Source organism: Eubalaena glacialis, chromosome 3, assembly GCF_028564815.1.
Source record: "Eubalaena glacialis isolate mEubGla1 chromosome 3, mEubGla1.1.hap2.+ XY, whole genome shotgun sequence".
Taxonomy (NCBI): Eukaryota; Metazoa; Chordata; class Mammalia; order Artiodactyla; family Balaenidae; genus Eubalaena; species Eubalaena glacialis.
This window is the reverse complement of record NC_083718.1, coordinates 141,572,679-141,597,937: the sequence shown is the minus strand read 5'-3', so window position 1 is coordinate 141,597,937 and position 25,259 is coordinate 141,572,679. Positions and strand designations below refer to the sequence as shown.

Sequence of the window (25,259 nt, the reverse complement as noted above, 5' to 3'; positions counted from 1 at the left end):
TCGATCATGTTCATGAACGACTAATCATATAGCTGTACCTTCAAGAAAAACATCACTTCATCTTATTTCCTCTTCAGAGTTTTGGACCACGGGATGATACCCATTTTTCCTTTGAATTAAAAAAAAGTACACTTTCCTACAATCTAGCCTATATTTTTCTAGCATTACCTTCCTTTAATGTCATGAATTCTTTCTGAACTTCACATCATTCCCACACTCCAATTTATTCTTCCTTAGCAGTTCTACTTACTGGGTCCACCATCTTGTATTTGATGAAACTATGTCCCAGACAAGGAAATCCATCTACTCATCTATCCATGTCTCTAGTGGGTGAAATTGCTTATGACAAATTATCTTAAGTCTTTTCTAGTTTTGTTATCTTTATTTAGCAGGAAACATTCAGTTGGGCTAGTTGTATATTTCCACAATGACATCACTTCTAAAACTTCTTTCATCTTCACCCATAGCTCTCCATTATGCTTCTGACTCCATGTTGGATCTTTTACTTTAACCTTTGCTTTTTGTTGCTTTTGTTATTATAATCATACATAATGGCCTGCCTCAAGGAACCCTGACCCTGTGCATGAATGTTAAACTAAAGTGCCTCTGTTCAGCTCACAGGGAGACAATCTGACCCTGCCCACCTGTGAACAGCTGCAGAAAAGAAGAAATTAACACATGCCCTCCCTGATGCTGGCCAAGCCAGGAGATATTTTGCAAAACTAATGGCCTTTTCACTTTACTTCATAACCTCCTCCCCATCTCTGTTCTATAAAAGAAACTGGCATCCAGACCCTGATAAGATGGTTTTTGGGGACACAGGTCCACCATCTTCTCCGTCTGCCGGCTTTCCAAATAAAGTCGCTATTCCTTGCCTCAACACCTCGTCTCCCGATTTACTGGCCTGTTGTGTGGCGAGCAGAGCGAGCCTGGACTTGGTAACACCTCCTTCAAGTTAACTGATTGCCAGATAGGCACAGCAGTATTTCACACAGTGGTAATCTCCTTCTCTTCTATTAGATTTATTCCTCTTAAAGAACATATACTTTTATCAGTTTATTTAATCACAGATCTCGACCTGGGAACATAACACCTCTCAGATTTCACAGCTAAGTTGTGTTAAGATTTCAAGTAACAGTAATGATAATAATGATGATGATATAATAACAACAATAAAAATAATAATCTCCAACATTTTTAAAGTACTTACTATGTTCTAGACACTGGTTATCCACTTTACATGAGTTATGTCAATTCTTATCACGACTACGAGATACCATTGTTTTTACCCTCTTTTTATAGATGAGGAAAAGTAACTTGCCCAAGGTCACACTGCTAGTCAGTGGTAGAGCTGTGAGTTAAATCCCAATATATCTGACACCTGAGTCCAAGCTCTTAATTAAGCTATTTAATCCCCATATTCTATATATTGGTATACAAACACTAGAACATAAGTATGATCTCTGAACCATCTTTCGCTTCTCTGATGCTTTCCTTGAGAACTTTTGAGAACTTCCTTGAGTAACTGTTTGAGAATTACTGGGTATCTCCCTCCCTGTGTTTTGTCTTCCTCTATATTACAACACTGTTCTCTACTGTAATTGTTACTGCATGTTTGCATCTCCTTTCTGTAAACTTCAGTATGAAAATTAGGTTGGTGGTTTACCTACCAGATATATTCTTCTGATATATCCTACTGCATTTCTTATCAGAAGTTCAATTTTAACCATTATATGTTCCAGTCCAGAAAAAAACAAATCATGTCCAGTATCATCTACAAAGTAAATGTTTGCTGTCTGTATCTTTTTCTCATCAAAAGTAACATAAAGGGCAAACCTAATCAGTGGCACAGCATCATCCAGGTGCTCAGTCATGGGTCTATACCAATTATTAGGGAGTCACCAACTATCAGAAAGTACCTCCTCACAGAGAAGTTCTTCTCACTTTCCCTAATTTCCTTAACTTTCTTCATATCTAACTTCACCTCTTCACCTTTCCTGAGGTAAACACTCATGGATGTTTTATACCTACACTGGTCTAGTTTCTTCTTTAGAGTGTCACATTTTTCCACTCAACTACTTGTTGTAAAAGTACTTGTTTTGACTATGCTCTTGGAATTTTTTTTCATGTGATTCTTTCAGCCCCCCACTCCCCAATCACCTATTAAAATTTGCTGTTTCTCATTCTGCTCTTTTACTGGCTTGGATGAGTTAATTTATCTCACGCAGCTTTAGCATGGATTAAAGCTTATAAAATTCAACAGAAGCCACTGCAACAGAACTATGGCTAGTATTTCTCAGCATATAAAAACCAAAATATTGGATGGACATGAATATGGACATATTCATGTCCATCCAATACAACAAGAGTTATGATACAGTTATTTTGCATGCTTCAATCTCATAAATTAGGGTACCCCACTTTTCTTCAGTGACTTAGTAGAGAGAATTCAGCTTAAAAAAGCTAAGCCCACCTTCTCAAGCCTTTCTGGAGACTATAATATATGCCAACTAGGGTGGTGATATTTCCCCTAGGATGGTGAAATATGTTGTAATCTTTTAAGGAAAAAAAACGGAGACAGTATTACGTTATCAATGGTTGGGGAATGATTGTTCTGAAAAATATAAACTTGCATTAATCTACTTCTGAATACAAATTGTTCACTATTTGATAAATGGATAAATGTATCTTTTAAAATAAAATATATAGACACAAAATATGAAATGGCTGTAAGTTTCCATACAGAAATTCAATATTTCTCTTTTTTCTAAAAATAATTTTAAAATGCCATCATAAGAGAGAAATTATTAAACACACTTTATTTCCTATTATTTTAAGAAAAATAAATGGGCTTGGGAAAAGAGAAAATAAAGGTAAATACTAAACAGTCATTAAGATACTGGAATTGGCAGAGCAGATAACAGTCACCATGATTTAAGAAGGGTTCATGATTTGTTATTTTGGATGGTAAATACTTTACCAAATTGCTAAATATCAAGTTTTAGAGTTATCTTTTACACACACACACAAACCCACACACACAGCCCTAAAAAGCTTTGCCAACTCAAATAATTTGTACCAAATCAAGGAGTACGGTAAAAAATGAAATACAATGCTAATATATAAGCCCAGATAGCGTTCCTCTAAGTCAGGGAGGGAGTATCAATTCAAAGAGCCTTTCTATAGTGTATCAGTTATCCTTATTGGATCTCAATCCAGTGAGAGTTCTTTGAGAATACTAGGAAATTAGCTAGGAAACATAGCTTTTAGAAAAAATGAAATTACTGAAGTTTTCCCAGAGTCAAAAAGAAAAATATTCACAAGATAGGAACTTACCACAATAGACAATAGTAAAAGTAGGGAGTAGGGTCAGCAACCAGGGGCAAGAGAGAAGAGAAAACAAGCATTTTAATTAGGGAAATTTCAAAACAAATAAGCAGCAAATGGTAGCAAACATATTTTTAAAATGCAAGCATCCATTTAAGTTTTACAAGGGAAAAGCAAAAAACAAACGTGCAACAATTTTAGAAGCTACAAAGCTAAAGGTCCAGTGAAAGGTAGTGACAAGAATATAAACAAGAAAATAAAGTCTGTGCGACTTTTACCATGCAATAAACATGATGACAGAATATTAATATCATAACCAGTGAAAATTATACCTTTCAGGGGTCGATTTAGCATCAAGCAGACTAGTAATAAACTGCTCAGAGGTTTCAATGTATCTTCTTTTATCTACTTTTCACCTAATTCCATTTCATGTTAGGAAATCCATAAGGAACTTTATCACTCATAGATAACCATGTAAAGTCTCTTTATATAAGTCTTAATTGAGCCACAGAAATGAGAGGTTCTATACTAGGTATTAATAAGGTCACACACATTTAATCTGGAGAACTAAGATAGATGTAACAGTACTGGCTTCATCTGAAGAAAAACAAAAGGTGGCAACTAATTCAGAAATGGAAGAGAATGCAATAGTAACATTTATTCTGAAGGTTTCTAGTTGGATCTCAAAACAAGGATTGAAATGCTAAACCAAACAGAGAAAGCCTAAGCTGTTTAATCAACATAAACCTGACTACAAAGTGAGAGGCAAAGCAGAAAAGTTTACAAATACACTTAGCTTTAAATAAGCCTGGTTTATTAATACCTTGTTTTATACCTCATCAAAATAAATTATTTTGTAGAATTTTATATTTTATAGAATTCTTTCCTTTACAGAAGGATTTAAAACAAAGGCAATCAATTCTTCCTGGCACTTTTCAGGTAAGATGTGACATATATAACTTGATGAGCCTAACGACTCCATAAAAGGAAGCACACATAGTCTTCATCGAACATTAATTATCAAACATTGTCAGAATATGAGGTCAAATTAAATTTCCAGTTGTCTCAATCTCTTTATCCCTCCCTCCAACAAAATTCAAATGACAAAAGTGAATTTCTTTCCTCAGTAGTGCTTATACTCAAGGTGAAGTGACTCAGGATCAAATTAACACATTCTTTCATCAATTCTAAGATGCACATTTCTGGCCCATATTTTAGTATCTCTGTAGTTGGCATTCATCTTTCGACTGATAGGATGTTGTAGTTTAATACACAGGGTTTTTTTTTTTCTTTCTTTCTTAAAGGCATGGAGAATAATGGGATGTCTTACAATTGATGGCATCTTAGATCAGATGAAATATTTTTTATTTACACCTCTGAGCAATAACATATAAATCGACCTCTGTAAAATGAGGTGAAACAATATGGTTAAAAAAAGAAATTTGTGTGTAAATGTTGATGAAAGAAAATGCTTCAAAGGATAAAAACAAACTAAGTGATGACAAAGTGGCTCATTTACCAAAGAATCTCATTAGTGTAACATATGGATTTCCATGCACTGCCTACAACCTCTTAATAATAAATATCTTAACATAACTTACAGTATTTTAACAAAATTTCTTTGGTTAATGAATTCAGTTGACAGCAGACAGCAACAGAATGCCCACAGCTAGCACATGTGGGCAAAGCATTGGCATAAGAAATCTGATCAAATCAATCTATTAGTGTCTTTAACTAACTAAAACATTACCTACCTCCCAGCCAGTACTCTGTATAATAAAAAGTAAAAAAAGGGCAAGTCATAAAAAAAAAAAACTATTTAAAAAGAACAAAAAAAAGCCAAAAGAAGTTCAGTAGTGTAAGGCACCATATACCATAAATTCTTCTTCGTATAGAAAACACCAGGGTACTTTAAACACCATATTCCTTCACTTAAGACCTGTGATAATTTTATAAATTGCTTGTTCAAAACCTAGAAGCTAAAATTTCACCTTTTAAAACTTTAATAAGTGAAAAGTACAAATTTGGGGGAAAGAAAGCCAACTACTTGTTTCATTTGGGTCTAAATTAGATCACTAACTAATGTGAGCTGCACTTCACTGAAGTACCGCAGGTAAATTGGAATAGACATTGAAATTTCACTCAAATGTCTTTGATACAAATGGATGAAAGTTTCTTGGAAGCTACTAGCTCTAGATGTTCTAGACCTGATGTGTAATTTGCAATTTACAGCTCTGGAAGCTGGGATGAGATTTCCTTAACAGTATACGTACAACTGATTATAAAAAGACCCAACTGTTGTGATCAAGAATCCCAATGATCTTTTGCAACTTCAACATTTTAGTAAACGATAATAAAATTCTGGCTTAACAGTATAGTGGCCCTATTTAAGACTTAAAATTTTTCAGATTACATCAATTCATCCAGAACAGCTTACTCCATGGCAAGAAAGAGGAGGTCAAGTTGATAGACAATAAAGTAGGACTAATACTGAAGGAAAAAGTGGAAAACCAATACTCCACTTCCTTCTTTGATGATGGCAGTAGCAGACAACAGCACGGGTAGCACAGGGAAGGGAAGAGAAAAGTGGAGAAAGAGGAGCCTCAACAGGATACTTCAGAGTATTTCAATGGAGCCAGTGACTTAGCTTCAGGGAAATCAACTGCTAGTAGTCTACCTCATTTCTAAACCAAGTTTATTTTAATTTTAAATTTAGTGATAATATGTGGATTCCATGAACTATAAACAAGTACTGAAATCATACTATTATAACTGAATAAACATGACAACCATTTATTCATTATTTTCACTAAACATCATTTTCATATTAGAAATATGTCAAAGGATGATTGAATAAAAATATACGGGAAAAACAGTTAAAGTTCAGTTGAAATCATTAAAAATATTAGGAGTTTATTAAACTTTCACATCATTTAATAAAAAGTTAAACATAAAAACTTTTTTGGCAGCAAATGAATAGAAATCAATTTAAAAATCAGATTCATAACTATAACCCAACACTGTGAAACAGAAAATAACTCACAATTTTAAAAAATTTAGCAACTAGTAATAATTCAAAAAAAGTGAAGGAAAAAAAGAGAAGCTATGTGGAAAGGTTATGATGATCATAATCTACTTTAGGTAAATTCAGTTTTGTTAATGAGTCTTGCTTTTGGCCATGAACCATCATTTTGACACTGTTCATTTGTAACCTGATTAAAATGGTCATTTCATGAGATCTAGTTTGACATTAGTACAAAGCAACACTAATGCTTGTAGACAGTTTTCTCCATTTATACTGAAGCTAGAAAGTACAATCATTACCTGATGAACAATTTTGCTGAATGCTTCTTGAAGTTTACCATGAATCGTGGATAGTTTCTTTGCATCCCGATTAGCTTCATGAATAGGAATAAGTACTTTGTAAACCTCGTTAACTGCTTCATACATGCCAGCCTATAAGAATAATAAGATACTGCTTTCTTTTACATCAATAAGAAAGTGAATTACAATTTATAAACTCACAATATTTCTACTAAGACAATACTACTGTTTTCCAATAGGACATAAAAACAAACAGTACTAATTTTTAATTAGATTAAGGCCTAATAAAATAATTTTGCACAATGTAATATTATCTCTTCTAGATGGATGAATGGATATGTATGCATGTGTGTTTGTGTCTGTGCATTTAAAATACACACACATAATGTATGCATATTTATATTTCTATATAATTTGAATTGGACATTTTGCTTTTATCTACCCAGTAATTACTTAACTAAAATAAATGTGTGTACGTGTGTGTCCTCATACACACACATTAACTTTTGCAGAAACTAATTCTGAGCAGAGGAATAAAAGAAACACAATTATTACATTGGTCACAGATACACAAATATCAGATAACCTGTGGCCTCCTAGGACACTAAAATTATTAACTTTTCCAAAATATTAAATTGGCACAGGAAATCTTACTGGAACTCTCCTATGGAAAAATCACTGATTTTTAACAAAACATAAGAAGGTTCTGAACCACCAGATTTTATTCAAGTAGGGGCTAGTTGGTCAGTAGGTGGCCAAGGGTTGCTCTGGTTATAATCAGAGTAAGGGACAAAATGTGTTTACACTGCTACCCACTTTCTTGTCTTTAGTAATGGATTGATGGCTGTAGTGAAGGAAAGGAGAGATATTTTCCAAGAGCCACTGAGTTCCCACTGCCTCACACATCAGCAAACATTATTTTCCCAAGGAAAACATACGGTTCTCATATTTTCTAGTCAGTTCTCAGGAGTATATTTAAGCAATCATGTAGCTGTAATAGTAAAATATATTTAGTGTAACTAAAATGCCCAATAATTATTTTACTTAATATTAAATAGATTAATTGAAAAAGAATGAAATTCACAATTATATGTTCTTGTAAAATATAGGCTTCTGTAATATAGGCCACTGTACCCCAATCTAAATTCACTGCTGTGAATTATTAAAATTAAACACATATACACAGAGAATGTATATTTATTAAAATATTCCGTTAATACCAAAAAACTTTTTTTCCCTCCTAGTTCAGATCACTTAAATTGAAACTCAAGGGACAGAGATCCGGGGCAGGAATCGGGACAATCAAGGTCTTCAAAAACACGAAATTTTAAAGTGGACCAACGCCTAACGTTCTTTGAGTCTCAGAATCATTATTAAATGAATTGCTTCTAAGTGCCAATAATGATGAGAGGATGATAATAGCAAACACATTAAAACTTACCTGGAGCCAGGCACTGTGATAAGCACTTTACATAGGTTAACTCATTTAACCCTGACAACATTCCTTGAAGTAGGTACTATTATTAGATGCATTTAATGGTTAAGAAAAGTGAGGCACTGGTAGGTTGAGTAACTTGTGCCTGAAGTGATTTAACTACTAAGGTAGCAGAGCCAGGATCTGAATTCTGACTGCCTTCTGATTTCTGAATTCTGAATTCTGATGCCTTCTAAATCTATACCCATAACCAATATATTTCTGGGGAGGGTTAAGGCCAGGAGAAGCAATAACCAATTCCTAATAATAGTACAATGGGGAAGGTGGGAAGCACTGTATATTACATCAAGCTTCCCTTTTACCTTAACATGAACCTCACTGTCTCCCAAACCTTGGTGCTGGGATACTAAACATTCAGCAGAAAACTCACAGAAAGTAGGTGACCCTATCACCATGGTTCAAGAAAGTAGGCAGGGATTTGGCTGGCTATTTTTTCCTTCTCCAACAAACATCCCATCTCAGATCCACATGACTGCTTTAATTCTTCACATACAGATGGGGAGGGACAAGGATTAGAGTTATAGCATGGTAGGGTAGATCAGACAAGGGATCTAGGATGTAGTTCATAAAGCTCCTGATAACACTTCAATATCTACCTAATAGAACTCACTATGCAACCAACGGGATGAGTGGCCATAATTTTCCTGAGCACCACAGGCTTTCTGTTTTGCTGGGTTTTTTTAAATTTTAAAGTTTTAGAAAATGTTTGGTGGTAAAGTTTTGTAAAGCAAAAAAAAAAAAAAATCTCTTATAGACTAAGTGTTTGTTCACAAACAAGCAGATGAAAAACACTGGAGGAAGTGACAGACTATTAAAATAAAAAGGAATAAGCAATGATGAATCTAGAAAGAAAATATGTTACTAGATGGTTCTTAAGGAACTTAGAGAAACTATCATAAAGGAAAAGCAGGGTCGTAGGCAGAAAGCATAAATATACATGTCACTAATAATTAAGAAGTATGTAATTGTGGGAAGAAATGAATAAGAGTCATCTACCATAGAGAAAGAAGCAGCTGCTTGTTCCAGTAATCCCACAAGTCCTGACTCAGTAAAGTACTTTCCAGAGCAGATACCTTCTTCATCTGGAGATACCACATCATCTGAGACTGCAGATTCTTCTAAAACATTAGATGAAATATTCTAGGAGGAAAAAAATGTTTAAGGCTTGTGAAATGAAATTAATGTATTAACATAAAGATGAATATGAAGAAGTAATTGATGATGAAATATAGCTACCAGCTTAAGTTTAAAAAAAAAAGGGTAGTCCATGCAAAGATAAAAAGACAAATCTCCAAAAAATTTTTGTATTGTGAAGATGACAATAAAGTGTAACACCACTGCTAGATAACTTTTCCATTAATAAAAAGTTGCAAGAAAGGAAATTAAGAAAAATCATGGGCTAAGGAAAATCATAATATCACATAGAACACCTACGGAGACTTAAACAATCTTTATTTTTAATTTAATTGATCTTGCTAAAACTCTGTTTCAGGGAAAATAAGGTACATAAATGGTCCCTTGGCTTGCCTAACATACATCAAGTTAATGAGAAAACTCAGGTATATTAAAAGCCCTCTTACCCAATGAGATTGGGATCAGCCATTATTTCTAAAAAAGAAATGATACCTACGTACCTTAAATATTTGATTTGAACCTAAATATTCACAGTAGATATACACTCATTTGTCAATTTCCTGAAATAGATCTAAGGCCTTTTCTTTGTGTATGGGTCTCGAGATCAGAGTTCCATGTAATCTCTCTTGACTAAATACCCACAATGCAACCTTTATTTAAGATTTCCAGTTTTGGTTTCTTTAGAGTAAAAACTTGAACTTAAAAGATTATCAAATTATCCTAGACTTCTCAGAGCTTCTCCCCCATTCTTTCTTTATTTGTCTGATCTCTTTGCAAAACATTCAACTTAGTTTTCAGAGAAACAATAACTCACTTTCTTTTTGCATTTAGATTTATCAGAGAACATAATGTTTAATTAAATTTTGTAACTTCCCAAACCTGGCCTTAACAGGTTTTAAGAAAAGCAAAGCATAACTAACTCTTGGTAAGCAAAGAATTCAACTAGTGGGTAAGGGGGATGTAACCGTACTAGAGCATAAACTATCATCTCTGAGTCATATATTAGCATATTTATACAGGGAATGGAGAATGTTCATTTACGTGGTATTTTAATTAAAAGCCAATTAAGAGTTTCCACTGAATTCTGATTCTCAATATTTTGAATGTATTTCATAGATGCTACAAAGTCCACAGCAGTATAGGCAAAGAGAATAAATATACACAGCACTGATAATGCAGAGGTAAGAAAATGTGGAAGAGAATTAACGTGAAATACACTTTAAAAATGTATTAATGAAAGTGATAGTGAAATGTTAATTCATCTACTGAAGTATCACCTTCAGTCTTTATGCTTTCCTTACAAGGTGAATGAATCTAAACACCAGTGAGAAAAGTTAAATCCAAAAAAGGACATACCTTGATTTAATGTAAACCTGGCAGATTCCTACCTGAAATGTTACACATCCCACAGGAAGATATTTCCGGTCCTCCAGCATGCTCAGATATTCAGCAACAAGTGCTGCTGAGTGAACGAGGCACTGGGCAGCTTCAGCATGATTGCTGCGTTCCGAGTGTTTGCCAGCCATGTTCTGCAACCAGGTCAGCCGCAGGTCTGGAGAGGTCTGGTACCCCTTGGCAATTCTAGTTAGAACAGAAATTCTTCTCAATTAGCATTTGCTTCCCAAGCTGGAAGGGAGTTCAAATTGCTTGTTCAGTGTTTAGGTTTCTGTTAATTGAACACAACCTATTAAGACAAGTTTTGGGGTGGTATGAAAATGTCTTTGAGTATGCTTAGAGAAATAACTGTGGGCCAATGGAATGGGTAATATCAGTTTTTTGCAGTGGGGGGCTAAAAAAAGGACATTTTATATGAAAATCTGGCCACTAAGGAAACAGTCAGTAAGGGAAAAACTGGGGGAATTTACATGTTTATTATGGGAATATAAACAAGTTTTGTATTCAAGGAAAAAAATTTATAAAAGATTGTTTCACTGTATCATCTTTATTTTAAAGAAAATATTTGTTTTTGTTTTATTTGTGCCTTTAAGGAACTCCAAAACCGTAAAAAGAGAAGGTCATATGGCAAAGAAAAAGTCAAGTTTTACTTACATCTTTTAAGATACAACAGGAATTACAAAATTCTCAAAATACCCTATAAATATTATCCTATAGGCAAAACCATATTTAAAACCAGCAAAATTAATATTGTAGTAAAATGTTAATACACTGTATTTTCTTCCTAAAGAACTGATTTTTACATTTAAAATATGGACCTTGGGCCTTCCTAGGAAATCTAGGGCCCAGGATGCCAAGGTGTTAAATGTGTCATTATTTTAAATAATCCTCTTGTTTTTGATAATCAATAAATATACCAAACAATTATTCATAGTTCTTAAAAGAAGAAGTGAGGGGATCTGATAAAGCACATTTTGACTTTTCAATTACCGTTAGAAAACGACAAATAATTTTTGTAATTTTTTAATCTCATGTTTTCTGTGTATCGTACTAATTTAAGCCCCATTATACAAAGTATAAGTGAATCAAACAAATGTTACCTATACATTAGATCAATCAACATTTCAGGATCCTCCTGGTGTTCCTTCATTTTAACAGTATCAGAAAGGATCATATGGAGATTGAAAACCAAATCTTGGACCTGTAGCAGAGAATTGTGTGAAAAACATCCTTCAACTGTTATTCATTCACAATCATTAAATTCATTTGGAAGATATTTCAGATAAGCATCTAAAGATTTCAAAACAAATAATATGATTTTGATATAGTTCTAAAGAGTCTGGGTATGCTGTGGTAAGATGCGTGAAGGGTAGTAAACTTTATACAAATTGCTCAGCAGACTTGTTTTTTCAGTTCTCTCACCCAGAAACAAGTAGAACTGTAAGTAGAAATAAAATACATACAGGGATATAGGGAATACAGGAAAAGAACACAAAAGGAAATTTTCTCCTATGTTTCAGATTTTCCCAAAAGGTAGTTTGCAGAAACTTTAGTTTTTGAGGCAAATTACATTAATCAGTGGGAACAGTTTCATCAAAAAGCTTTTTGTTTGTCCATACTGCCTAAGTCTAATATTATTTTGGTACAAATTCACAGGATTAAACACCAAAGATATTAACCGTTCTGAGAAGGGAGGGTGGCTTATTAAAACAAAGAGATTCAGCCCTATCTATGACACACATGGATGAAAGAAAAATATAGGTTCCTCCAGTTAAAACCAAAGTTTGATCTAACAATTTGGAAAATGCCTATTTACAACTCCTGTTTCAATTAATGCTCTAAAAAGTAGCATTTCTGACCTGATCAGGAAATGTTGTCTCCCTCAATTCCAAGTCTTCTTCAGCATATGTCAGTATAGTCTTTAGAGAACGTCTTAAGAATTCTTCATTAAAATTCTGAGATGTGCCCACCAAGGAAGACAGTGACATGGTTACCTGCATTTTAACCCTGGCAAAGTTCTGTAACAGACAAATTGCCAGGTAAACATTTAATACAGGAAAGCTTAAAGTGAAAAAGTATTTTTTTTTTTACTTCCTAAAAGGAAAAGGTTAGTAAAAAAAATACCATTCTATGCAAAATATTTTTGAAAAAGTAATGAAATGTTTATATTGAAATCTTATTTTTAAAAGGACATAAAGCTTAGAATCTTGCTGTAATAATAGCCTACAAAACAGGGTAAAAAATAAAAATTGTGCGTTAGACTTGAATTAGAAGTTGTGCCTAGACTTTACATTGATCTATTATGAGGTATATGTTATTAATAATAATACCATTTTTACAGATGGGTTAAAGAGCTTTACCAACATCACAAAATTCTTAAGTGTTAGACGCGGTCTTTGCATTCTAGCCCCTTTCATTAGGTCCACTGCTATGAAAAAGTAACTTAACTCACATCCTGTATAAAGAAACTTAAAGGTAGAATCTTTGGAGTGATGCCTATAAGAGCTTACATTCTTCCTTTTCTACTAGTATTTCTTGATTCTATCAACTATGTAAAATCACTGCCAGTTATAAACTACCTATTCCTTTTTAGAGGCACTACCTCACACTAAGATGATAAATCACCTATTTTCACCCTATTATATAAAGCTTTCCTAAAATAACAGAAGACTGAATCAAGAAAACTCCAAGTGTAGTCAAATTTTAGGGACTTTATTTAAAAAACTAAACAAGAACCATAAAGTAACTAGATTCTTCTGTTCTGAATTAGGAAAGAGGACTTGGCTTCCAGTAAAAATAGGATAGTGTGAGACAGCAAGTTCCTACTTCTCCTGGATTTCATATAAAAATAAAAGATGAACAGAAAAAAATCCATAAACTCTATTTCAGCAAAATGAGGAGACTGATACACAATCCATATATTAGAAAAATGCATAAGGGCTGCCAAGACAAGCTAAATAGGAAGCAGTTTCAATGGAAGGCAAGGAGGGGACAGTAAATAGTGAGGAATCCTAGGGTGCAGATTTAAGAAATAATGAGAAAAATACTTCTTTTAAATAAGAAACTCACTTTGAAGTGATTAAAAACTATCTTGTCTTGGAAACAAAATGACCTAAAAATCTGGAAGGACTGGTTAGAAATAGATTGACCAGAAACTTTAGGAAGTTACGTAAGATGTGTATACAATAGCAAAATCCCATGACAGACACATTACTGAAGGAATGTCCTATAAATACCTAGGCCAATATAAACTATCTCATTCTATGTAGAGTAACAAAAAGGTAAAGAAGATCAGTGAAACACCAGGTAAGAAACACTTAATAGGAAAATATGGTCATGAAACAGATGAAAATTGTAACAAAATATTTTGCCTTAAATTATAAAAAATTTATGAAGCCATTCACTTTAGAAAGGAAAAAAAAAAATGCCAGAAATAAAAGAACTCAAGGAAAGCCACTGTGATAGCTAAGATTTTCTTTCACCCCCCAGGAACCAATATTCACTAGCTTGGTGGCAATACTGCCTCCACTGAGAATGCATGATTAAAGAAATAGAGGGCTGAAGGTATTATATAATTATAAAGGTAATCATTAGAACAATACAAACTTTCTTAAATATAATAAAGACTACACCAAAAAAATAAGGTGAACTGACCATAAGTGCAAGATGAAAACAACCAACAAATTTTTTTAAGGAGAGAGGTGGGGAAGCCTAACAAAATAATACAACACAACTCTAGGACATATATGATAGAATAACAAGTATGAAAAGGTTTAATTCAACTTAGAGACTGGATTACAAGGCAAAACTCAACTCTATGTTGTATATGAGAGGCATGCTTAAAATAAAGTGATTCAAAAAAGTGAAAACGAAAGGATAGGCAAAGGTAACCGAAGACAAGTTCAAATTAGAAAGAAAGCAGAGGTATCTTAATACCATACAAGGCAGAATTCAGGCCAAAAATATAAAAATTTTAAATGAAACCAATTCAGGGTCTTTTTCAATTCTAAAGGGAATAATTCATAGTAAGACATAATAGCTATGAATAGTAGTTATAAATATACCAAATAGTTATAAATATCAATTTACCAAATAAGACCTAAAGGAGAAATAGACAGTGTGTAGGCTTTAAATCATCTCCTTCAGTCCACCAAATGGACCAAAAATAAAGAAAAACAGAATAATATAATTAAAAGGTATATCTGTTTAACTCAATACTCTGAAAATAAAGAGTACCCCTTCTTTTTAAATGCTTGCATAACATTCATAAAAACATTATATGATTGGACACACAAACACACACATCCATAGTACCAAAAAGGAGACAAAGTATGTTAATTGTATGATCACTTTGCAATAAAACTAAAAATTATCAGGAATTCCCTGGCGGTCCAGTGGTTAGGACTCCGCACTTTCACTGCTGAGGGCCCGGGTTCAATCCCTCGTTGGGGAACTAAGATCCTGCAAGCTGCAGCACGGCCAGAAAAAAAGAAACAACTAAAAATTATCATCAAAACTTTAAAACTTTGGGTTAAAAAGAAAATATAAACTGAAATTACAAATATCTACAAACCAGGAATACTGAGAATACTACATATCAGAACCAATGAGACACCAAAAACAGTGCACAATGGAATATTCTAGACCTTAAATACTTACATAAGTAAGAATAAACGAACTAAACATTTGACTCATAAAGTTAGGAAAAATACAACACAAATCTATTATCAAATGAAAAAACATAAATGAAAACACGGAATTCTTCAAAGACTGGCATATAATCATGAAATATCAAGCCAAGATATTTAACTTTTAATTTTCCTTATGACTTTCATTTCACTTAATGATAATAATTAAAATTTACAATAGCTCAACATACATTTATATTCTAAATCTGTACTACTACACACTGTTTTTAGTATAGGAAGTAAAACTGAAGATTTGGACTTTTATAAAATGTCCACAGAATGAGAAATAGAAAGACAAATACTAGACTCAAAACATACCAAAAAAATTCCATGCTCCCCCCCGAACCCATTTAATAGTTATCTACAGCAGTTATATTTCCTAATGAATCAAAGATACAATCCTGAGATGAAACACTTACATTCCCAATCTCAAAGTTCTGTCTCATAAGTAGGTAAAGGGAGGCACTAGCATGTGACCGTATTGTACCGATGCTACTGCTACAGTGCCGGAGAAGCCGGAGGCATAAATCAGCACACTGCTCTGTCTCCTCTTCAAACAAGAGTTCAGGGAACTGTAAAGAAACAACACCAACACTGAATTTATGCAGTAAAAGTTCCAGAGATATGTCAATATAGCCTGATGTGGAGACTTGTTGGTGTAGCCCAGGAATTAAAAGAATGTTAAGGGACAATATTTACTAATGGTTAATAACATGGCCCATAGAGCCAGACAGACTGGGTTCGAGTATGGATTACACTAGTAATATGGCCTTGGACATGTTTTCTCATCCTTAAAATGGGCCTAATAATGTTATCTATGTGGGACTGTATGACTACCTTAGATTAGATAATGTGCATAAAACACTTACTACTATAGTAACTAACACATAATCATTCTGTGAAATGTTTTTATTATCACAAAATAGTATATAAGTTATTTTCACTGGCTAAGTTTCATCAACAGCTCTGCATTCCATCTTATAAGATGACTAAGATGAAATAGCTACCTTCAAGAATTAAGAATACACATTTCCAGAGGAAAACAAACATAGGAAATAAATATTTGAAGTAGTTGAACAAACAGCAAAAGCACCTTCCTTTCCATTTACCATAGGATAAGCTAATTTCAACAGACTGAACAACCTATACATTGAATTCTTGATAAATCAAGTTAATAAGGGACAGCCAAAATAAGATGAAGAGAAAACACAAAAAGCCCCATATTTACAATAAGCTATTGGGCTTCTCTGGTGGTGCAGTGGTTGAGAATCTGCCTGCCAATGCAGGGGATACGGGTTCGAGCCCTGGTCCAGGAAGATCCCACATGCTGCAGAGCAACTAAGCCCATGTGCCACAACTACTGAGTCCGCACGCCACAACTACTGAGGCTGCGCGCCACAACTACTGACGCTCGCGCGCCTAGAGCCCGTGCTCCGCAACAAAAGAAGCCACCGCAATGAGAAGCCTGCGCACAGCAACGAAGAGTAGCCCCCCCTCGCCATAACTAGAGAAAGCCCGCATGCAGCAATGAAGACCCAATGCAGCCAAAAATAAATAAATAAAATAAATAAATTTATTTTAAAAAATAAATAAAATAAAATAAGCTAGTAATTTCAGGCCCTTCTCCACATCAGAACTACTCTTAGAAATTCCAACAGGTAAGCAGTAGAGAAAAGGCAAAGAAGAATCATGAGTCTTAGGTTATTACTAAAATTTTAACTATAAGTATATTTAAAATATGATCAATGTATGTGTCAAATGATCTTAGACAATGTTAATAAAGAAAGCAAAGTCTGACAAGACAGCAGGTACAAAAATAACCCACCTTTGAAACCAGGGCTCTCTGGGTAGCAAAACAGTGTTGTAGATAAACTGCACTTTGATTACAGGCCATGCTATGTAGTAGCACTTTCAGCACTCCACCAAGGATGCTCTCTTTGGATTCTGTTACAGAAACTGTCTGCAATTTTAAAATAGATAAATAAAATAGAGACGTTAACTGCAATTTGGTTAGAGAGATAGAATATGTATAAGTAACAAATAAAAATTTTAATAGGAAAAAGATAATGTAAGATCTAGGAAGACCTCAAGGAAAAGAAGCTGAGACGGATTTGGATAAAAAAAAAGAGGTGGAGAAGAATGAATAGGTTTTAAATGAGAAAAGAAGAGGAGCAAGGACATAACTTCTAGGATCTACTGATACTTAAATGTAACCATATGGTTCAATAAATACTTTTTCCCCCCAACCCTAACTTATCAAATCTATACTACTTTAAATTCCTCTAATTTGTGTTCTTACCTGGACAACAATCTCTAATGTATCCAAAATGATTAGATTTGCTTCAGTAGCCAGATTTCCATCAATCAGTGCTTCATGTTCAATCTCTGCTCTTGACCTAATACAAAATATTATAAGAAATTATATTTATCTTTTAGAAAAGCCAATAGATCTGCAACTCAAAAAAGACTTAAAGATGCACAGAAATAAAAAACCTTGGAACCACTTTGCTTTTCAGGGGAACCATTTTTCAATATTTGCTTGAATGCAAAGTTACAAGAGAATAAGGAAAAAGACAGTATTTTGCATATTTTAAAATGTTTTGTTTTAACCTACATTTTTTCAACCATGCCAATACAGACTTTCCCACCCCATTACAGTGCTACAGTGCCACTAAAGGCATAAATATTTAGTTTTCAGAGATGCAGCAAACACAGGAAAAACTGTTTTATTCTGAATGGTACGTAGACACTAGGTGGTGCTATGTGGGCTTGTATTTAGGGCTGCTTTCATGTAAAGCAACATTCAAAGTGTTTAGTATTCATATTACTATTTCAAGGATTTTCAACATATTTATTTAAGATAAAAGATCTTTTTTAAAAATAAAGTTTTGTCTAATTTCCCCAAATTTTTGATACAAAAATTTTAATACAGAAAATGATTTGACTCTTCAGTGAGACTCTGGATGGAATCACTCATTAGAAATAAAACAACTTGATGTAATGAAGTGGTTTACTTGAATACTAATATTTACAAAAGTATTATTTAATGAAAATAAAAAACTTAATAACTATATATGATTTATGAGTAAAGTCGACATTTGTTTTAGTTGCAATACATATGCAGAAACTATATATTACATCCAAGTAGACAAAAAACACATAAATCAAAGCAAAAATAAAAGGATATATTAAATGCTAACTTTTCAAAGTTCTTAGATGTTAAAGTCTGAATATTTATTACTGTCACTAAAGAGAACAGTTCATGAATTTACATTTTACAAATTAAATTTAAGGAGAAAATACAACATAGTTAGAATTAAATTGGACAACAAAATATATAACGTTCAAACTTAAAATTCCAGCAAGATTTTGTGAAGAAACATGACAAAACAAGATGGTTAAACAAAAAGAATCAGGAAAACACCAAAAAAAAAAGGGCTCCCTTAAAACATAGTAAGATAAGCAAAGAGAACACATTATACAAATGCAGAAATAAAGCAACATACTAATAGCATAGTATCTTGGTGCTTTTTGATTTCTAAAAAACACAACACGTGGAAAAATAATAAAAGAAACGAACATGGACAAAGAGGACAGAAATGCAGAAACTCAAACTTTAAGAATTTTTAACACAGTTAGATTCAGTATCTGCATTCCCTGCCAAATTCATACGTTGAAAACCTAATGCCCAAGGTAATGGCGTTAGGAGGTGCAGTTTTTGGAAGGTGATTGGATAATCAGGGCAGAGCCCTCGAGAATGGGATTAGTGCCTCTATAAAAGATGCCCCAGGGAGTTTGCTTGCCCTTAAACCATAAGGGGACAGAGCAAGAAGTCTGTAACACAGAAGAGGGCCTTCACCAGACACCAAATCTGCTGGCGCCATGATCTCGAACTTCCCAGCCTCCAGAACTGTGAGGAATAAATTTCTGTTGTTTAAAAGTGACACAGCATGTGGTATCTTGTCATAGCAGCCTGTAGAGACTAAGACAGTTTCTGACAATTGCAAACTCATCTGTATGGTACTGACCCTGCTGCTTCTCTCTCTGCTGGCTCTCACAGGGACTTGCTTCCTGTGTTTCATGATTTTACTGTCTGAGAGCTAATATTTCTTGAAGTTCATCTGTGAGAATCCTCTAAAGCTTGGGCTGAAGACGGTTCTCAGATAGGGTGGCCAACCATCCAGGTTCACTTTAGGACAGGACTGGGAGGTTCCCTGGGACATGGGACATTCACTACTAAAATGAGGAGTACTAGGCAGACCCAAATGAGTTGGTCACCATATGCTCAAAGCTGTGGGGGCCAATCAGGTAACTTGAGGGCTAACTTGTAATTACAAATTATCAGGAAAAAATGTTAGCCCCATAACACCTGAAATGCCAAGTGTCAAGCCGAGCAACTTTACCTGTGGTTACCTGGGCAGTGAGAAGGGTTTACTTCCAGTTCCCCTTAGGCTGAAGATGCAGTCCTTTAGGATTGTTTTTGGCGGTAGGGTGGTCAGTTAGTGTACCTAGTTTGCCTCCATGCTAGAAACAGAAGACTTGTAGTGTTTTGTCTTTCTTTATATTTCAAGCTTTAAGAGGGCAAAGATTAGTGTTCTAATTTTTTGTAATCCTTGAAATATTTAGTTCGGTGTGACACCCAAAATATATTTACAAAATAGTTGCCAAATGCATTGTTGGGGGAAAACAGAGTAACACTTGTAACCTTTTGTTACAATATGTGACCTTTTGTTTTACTATACCATATGAAAAATTCTTCCCTCAAATCATTTTTAATCTAAAATTTAAAAATAAAATATAACTATTTTGTCTTCTAAGATTTGAATGCCTAATATATAAAAAATAACACTAAAAGTAATCATTTTCCTCTGTATTTGAAACTCAACAAAGTCATCAGTAAGATAAAACAGAAGGTTATATTACTTGTCAAGCTTCTCAGTGTTTTGACGCCAGTGAGTCATATCCTTCCTCCACCTCAGATTTTCTTGACTCCCAAAGGCACTTCCAGATGGGCTTCTCTCTGTCAAATTTCAAAACCTTTTTTTAATGTTATTTCAGTCAGACCACATACATGTATATTTGCTAACATATAAGAAATCCTACATAATGTTACTAATTTTATACACAGCCACCTTATCCTCAGTACAAGTGGAAAAACCAGACAATAGTGCTTTTTATTAAAAATTTTCATGACAGTTGCAGAAGAAATATATTTGCTAAATGTAATATAAAAAATGTAATATAAAAAAACCAAACACGCTTTTAAATAAGCAAACTTTCTAACACTGACTTTCCCAAAATCTTAACCAATAAGACCACGCATGATATGATCTTATTTCCTCCCGCTCTCGTTTACACTACCATTATTGTGTGTGTGTGTTTGTGTGTGTGTGTGTGTGTGTGTGTGTGTGTGTGTAGTTTCACTACATATGCTACTGATTTAGGATGTGCGCAATGGTGGTTGTTCCTTTTACTTGATTGTTTTTCCCACAAATTTTCACTGGCCAATTATTCATCACCTCTGCAGAAGGGCCTTCCTCAACTCTCTACCACTTCCTTTCCTCTTAACTTACTTTCTTTCTCTCCATAGCACTTATGACCACAAGAATATAAGCTACTTAAGAACAGAGATTATGTCCATTTTGTTCACCCCTTTATGTCAGGTACTGACAAAGTGTCTGGCACATCCTGAGAACTCAATAACTTTTTGTTTAATAAATAAACAAATTAAGAAGAATTCAGGGGCTTTCCTGGTGGTGCAGTGGTTAAGAATCCGCCTACCAATGCAGGGGACACGGGTTTGAGCCCTGGTCCGGGAAGATCCCACATGCCGCGGAGCAACTAAGTCCGTAGCCCCCGCTCGCTGCAACTAGAGAGTAGCCCCTGCTTGCCACAACTAGAGAAAGCCCACGCGCAGCAACGAAGACCCAACGCAGCCAAAAATAAATAAATAAATAGATAGATAGATAGATAAATAAATAAATTTTTTAAAAAAAGGATTCATAAAGTAATTATTTCTTTTTGTCCACAGAAGGCAGGACAGGAGGAAGATAGGGGCTTTCTCCCAAGTGGTTTCTAGGATGCAAGGCAAAATGAATGGTACGGGCTCCTTAAGGGGCAGCAGCAATAGAACTGATTCATACCAATCCAGCAGAAGTGGAGAAGGCATTGAGAATTGTGGAGAAATATAAACAATAGAATCAAGTCATGACTTCAAGCTTTCAACTAGAAAACTAATGCTCCTTTTTGAAAACCATGAGACTTTAAATTGGCTGGGAGGATGGAAAGAAAAATGAAAGTAAAAATTCAGAGTTCAAATAGAAATTTTAAAAATACTGAGAAACAAATATAATTTGACACACAATAAAGGACAAGTCTGGATACTCCTGCTTTCTCTCCCTTCCGTTCCCTTTCTTTCTCTCTTTACCTCTTTGATTTTGAAACCTCTGTCTTTAAGAAATTTTGTGAAAGAAAGCAAAAAGATATGTCTATATTAAGACAGTTAACAAAATAAGTAACTGTGATCTATTTTCATTTTTATCATTAACTTTTTTTTCCATGAAATTGTCTCTCATCTCCTTAGTTAAGAATGTCTATCATTGGATGACCTAGCTTATTAAGTATCCAAATATATAAGAATTGCAAAGGTTTAATTTTTCAAAGACAAGAACTTCAATTCTTTTTTTTAACTTGAGATACAATTGACATATAACATTATATTAGTTTCTGGTGTATAACATAATGATGCGATATATGCACATACTACAAAATGATCATCACAACAAGTCTAGTTAACAACCATCACCACACATAGCTTCAAATATTTTTCTCTTATGATAAGAACTTTTAAGATGTACTCACTTTTGCAACTTTCAAGTATACATTTGTTAACTAGAGTCACGGTGCTATAAGTTACATCCCCGGTACTTAAGTATTTTATTACGGTGAGTTTGTACCTTTCCATCCCCTACACCCATTTTGTCCATCCCTACCCCCCACCTCTAGCAAACACCTATCTGTTCTCCGTATCTATGAGTTTGGGGGGTGGGGTGGGTTTTTTTTTTTAAGATTCCACATATAGAACTTCATTTCTTACATTTAAACAGTGGTACCTGTCCAAAGGCCACAAGTTTAAAAATGTAACAAGGGCTTCCCTGGTGGCGCAGTGGTTGAGAATCTGCCTGCCAATGCAGGGGACACGGGTTCGAGCCCTGGTCTGGGAAGATCCCACATGCCGCGGAGCAACTGGGCCCGCTCGCCACAACTACTGAGCCTGCGCGTCTGGAGCCTGTGCTCCGCAACAAGAGAGGCCGCGACAGTCAGAGGCCCGCGCACCGCGATGAAGAGTGGCCCCCGCTCGCCACAACCAAAGAAAGCCCTCGCACAGAAACGAAGACCCAACACGGCCAAAAATAAATAAATTAATTAATTAATTAAAAAAAAAAATGTAACAAACATATCGGTAACAGCCCCACTCTTTCCAACAGTAAGCCTCAGAAAGAGCTACTGTATAATATAAAGAACACTAAATTGGCAGTCAAAAGATCTTGGTTCTATCAGTTTATAATCTTAGGCAAGTTATTTACCTCTGTGAGTTTTATTTTATCTTAAAGATGAGGATAATTATTCATTAGGCTTTGGTAATAATTAAATGACCTAGAAAGTTAATTTCCATACTTAATAGAGGGTTGTTGTACATACTAAAAGAGTTAAAAGAAAATCAATAGGTACATTGTAAACCGTATATAACTGAAGTGAACAAACAGTGCTCTATTAATTCCAAAGGCAAAGACTTTGTCTTATTCATTATTAAATTCCAAACACACATAGCATATAAAAGATATTTAAGTTTACTTAAATAAACAATCATTAAGTTAAATGGCCTATCAAAAACAATAATTAAAAAATATTCATGTAAATGTACATTCACATTTTAAGTCAACAAATATATATCGAGCTGTTAGCAAATGTCATGTACACAGATGACTAAGCCATGTCCCTGACCTTAAGGAGCTCTCAGCAACAATATTACTTTAGAATTTGCGAAATGTTTACACACACATGGTCACTACAAAGATGATAAGATCAATTAGTTACACTACCTTTTAAAATCTCAAAACAATCACAAGTGGAAGAGGAAAGGGAAAGTGGGGAGATTAAGTGACTTGGCCAAGGTTATACGGCTACTGGGTAGCAGACCAGGGATTAGAAACAGGCTTCAAATGCTACTAAATTGTCTTCTCTTGCTGACATTTGAGTTTAATGGGCAATATCTTTGCCTTATATACAGGGTATATTAAATCATTACAAAACTAGGAAACTTTTAAGAGTAAAAAGTGATGCTACATAGAATGGATGACCGAGAGAACCATAATGTAAACTATAGACTCTGTATGATAATGAGCGTCAGTGTAGGTTCATCAGTTGTAACAAGTGTACCACTCTGGTAGGGGAGGCTGATAACGAGGGAGGCCATGCATGTGTGGGGACAAAGGATATATGGGAAATATCTGTATCTTCAGCTCAATTTTGCTATGAACCTAAAACTGCTCTTAAAAAATCTATTTTTAAAAATAAGGGATGCTATTAATAATCACACAAGGGCAAGAGGAACAAACTGAGATTATCCAGAGCAAATTGTAAGTATGCTCACCCTACTTAAATAGGAATTCTAAAGTGCAAAGAAATGGCTATTCAAGTTAATTCACAGTTACATTTAAAACACTATTTTAAAAGTGTAGAATTGTCACTGAAGACTTGCAAAAATGATCACTGTAATACTGTTCAAGGAAACTGAAAAAAATTCTCACCAGAAGGAGAAGATATTGTGTACATACCAAGCTGTCCTCGGCTTCGGCGCACCATTTCTTGCCTAGCACCTATGCTTCCAAGAATAGCTTCCTCAAGCTTTGCTCTCATGTCCTTTGATTTCTTAAAGGTCAAACTATTCATTCTTTCAAACACTTTCTTTCCCTAAAATTTAAACATTAGAAAAGAAGACACATTGAAGAAATTTTCTTCTTCTTTTCCACATTATGTTTCCCCTCTTGTTCATCTTTGCAATGGCACAATGATCACTTACTTTGTACTCAAAGCAAGATACACAAAGATAAAGCAGATCTAATAGCCGGTTTAGCTGCAGGACTGAGAGATCTGTAAACCACTTTTGTAAAACTGTCTCATCTGCATTCTTGAGAACCCAAAGCAGACAGATCAAAAGACTCCGACTTGATTCTGCTGAAAAGGTAGTGTGTTGCCTGCCACTCTGAAAATAAAAAGCAGTAGAATGAGACACAAAATGATCAAAGACCATTTCTTTTTTTCAGTTGTTAGTTGTTTTCTTCTAAAAGCAATACAACAATAATTACTTTAAAATCAAATATTTCAAAAGAACCATTTGATTTAGACAATACTTGTGTAACTCATATAGAACCTTAAACTTAAGGTCCTGACATTTAATGAACCTTTCCTAGCAATAGAAGATTGTTTTAATCTATGACAGGGCTTCCAGCAGACTATAAACGTTAACAGAAAACATAAAGGGAAAAACTAAAAGGTCCTATTATTAAAAACTAAGACATCTACCAAAGACTATCAGACATGATATGAATAAAGGAAAAAAAATTGACTCTATATAAGACTATTTTAAGAGTATTATGTGATAACAAAATGTTTATCAGGTTTAGAGAATCACTATTTCCTATCAAGGGCCACTGACAAAAGGAAAAAGTCTTAGACCACATATAAGTAAAAAGTATGTTTACTTAGAGCATATAAATTTAAGGTAATATTCCCAACCTTCGATTTGTATTAGTATACAGTATGTGAAATACAAATAAAAACTAAAACTAAGAACTTGTTTACAGTACCATTTATTGAATATTTACTCTCTTCCA

The 25,259-nt window shown here is 34.3% G+C and overlaps 2 protein-coding genes across 8 annotated transcripts in view; one reads left to right on the top strand and one right to left on the bottom strand.

The window, feature by feature from the left end:
* Positions 1-10,443, top strand: part of USP1 (ubiquitin specific peptidase 1) — a 40,725-nt gene extending 30,282 nt beyond the window's left edge. The window contains exon 10 of the mRNA XM_061184120.1: positions 10,397-10,443. Within this exon, the coding sequence (XP_061040103.1) occupies positions 10,397-10,435 (39 nt within the window). The 3' untranslated portion in view covers positions 10,436-10,443. The remainder of the gene's footprint in view (positions 1-10,396) is intronic.
* Positions 1-25,259, bottom strand: part of DOCK7 (dedicator of cytokinesis 7) — a 185,493-nt gene that overhangs the window by 16,156 nt on the left and 144,078 nt on the right. For 3 of the 7 annotated variants that reach the window (XM_061184108.1, XM_061184111.1, XM_061184113.1), the window contains 12 exons: positions 24,446-24,628; positions 24,201-24,336; positions 20,287-20,383; positions 17,663-17,759; positions 17,189-17,323; positions 15,783-15,935; positions 12,535-12,693; positions 11,776-11,876; positions 10,669-10,861; positions 9,143-9,286; positions 6,652-6,783; positions 5,082-5,096 (listed from right to left, as the gene is read on the bottom strand). In XM_061184108.1, coding sequence (XP_061040091.1) covers positions 5,082-5,096; positions 6,652-6,783; positions 9,143-9,286; positions 10,669-10,861; positions 11,776-11,876; positions 12,535-12,693; positions 15,783-15,935; positions 17,189-17,323; positions 17,663-17,759; positions 20,287-20,383; positions 24,201-24,336; positions 24,446-24,628 — 1,545 coding nt within the window. Of the gene's footprint in view, positions 1-5,081; positions 5,097-6,651; positions 6,784-9,142; positions 9,287-10,668; positions 10,862-11,775; positions 11,877-12,534; positions 12,694-15,782; positions 15,936-17,188; positions 17,324-17,662; positions 17,760-20,286; positions 20,384-24,200; positions 24,337-24,445; positions 24,629-25,259 lie in introns of those variants that run through there. The other 4 variants (XM_061184109.1, XM_061184110.1, XM_061184112.1 and 1 more) reach the window with 2 other exon arrangements.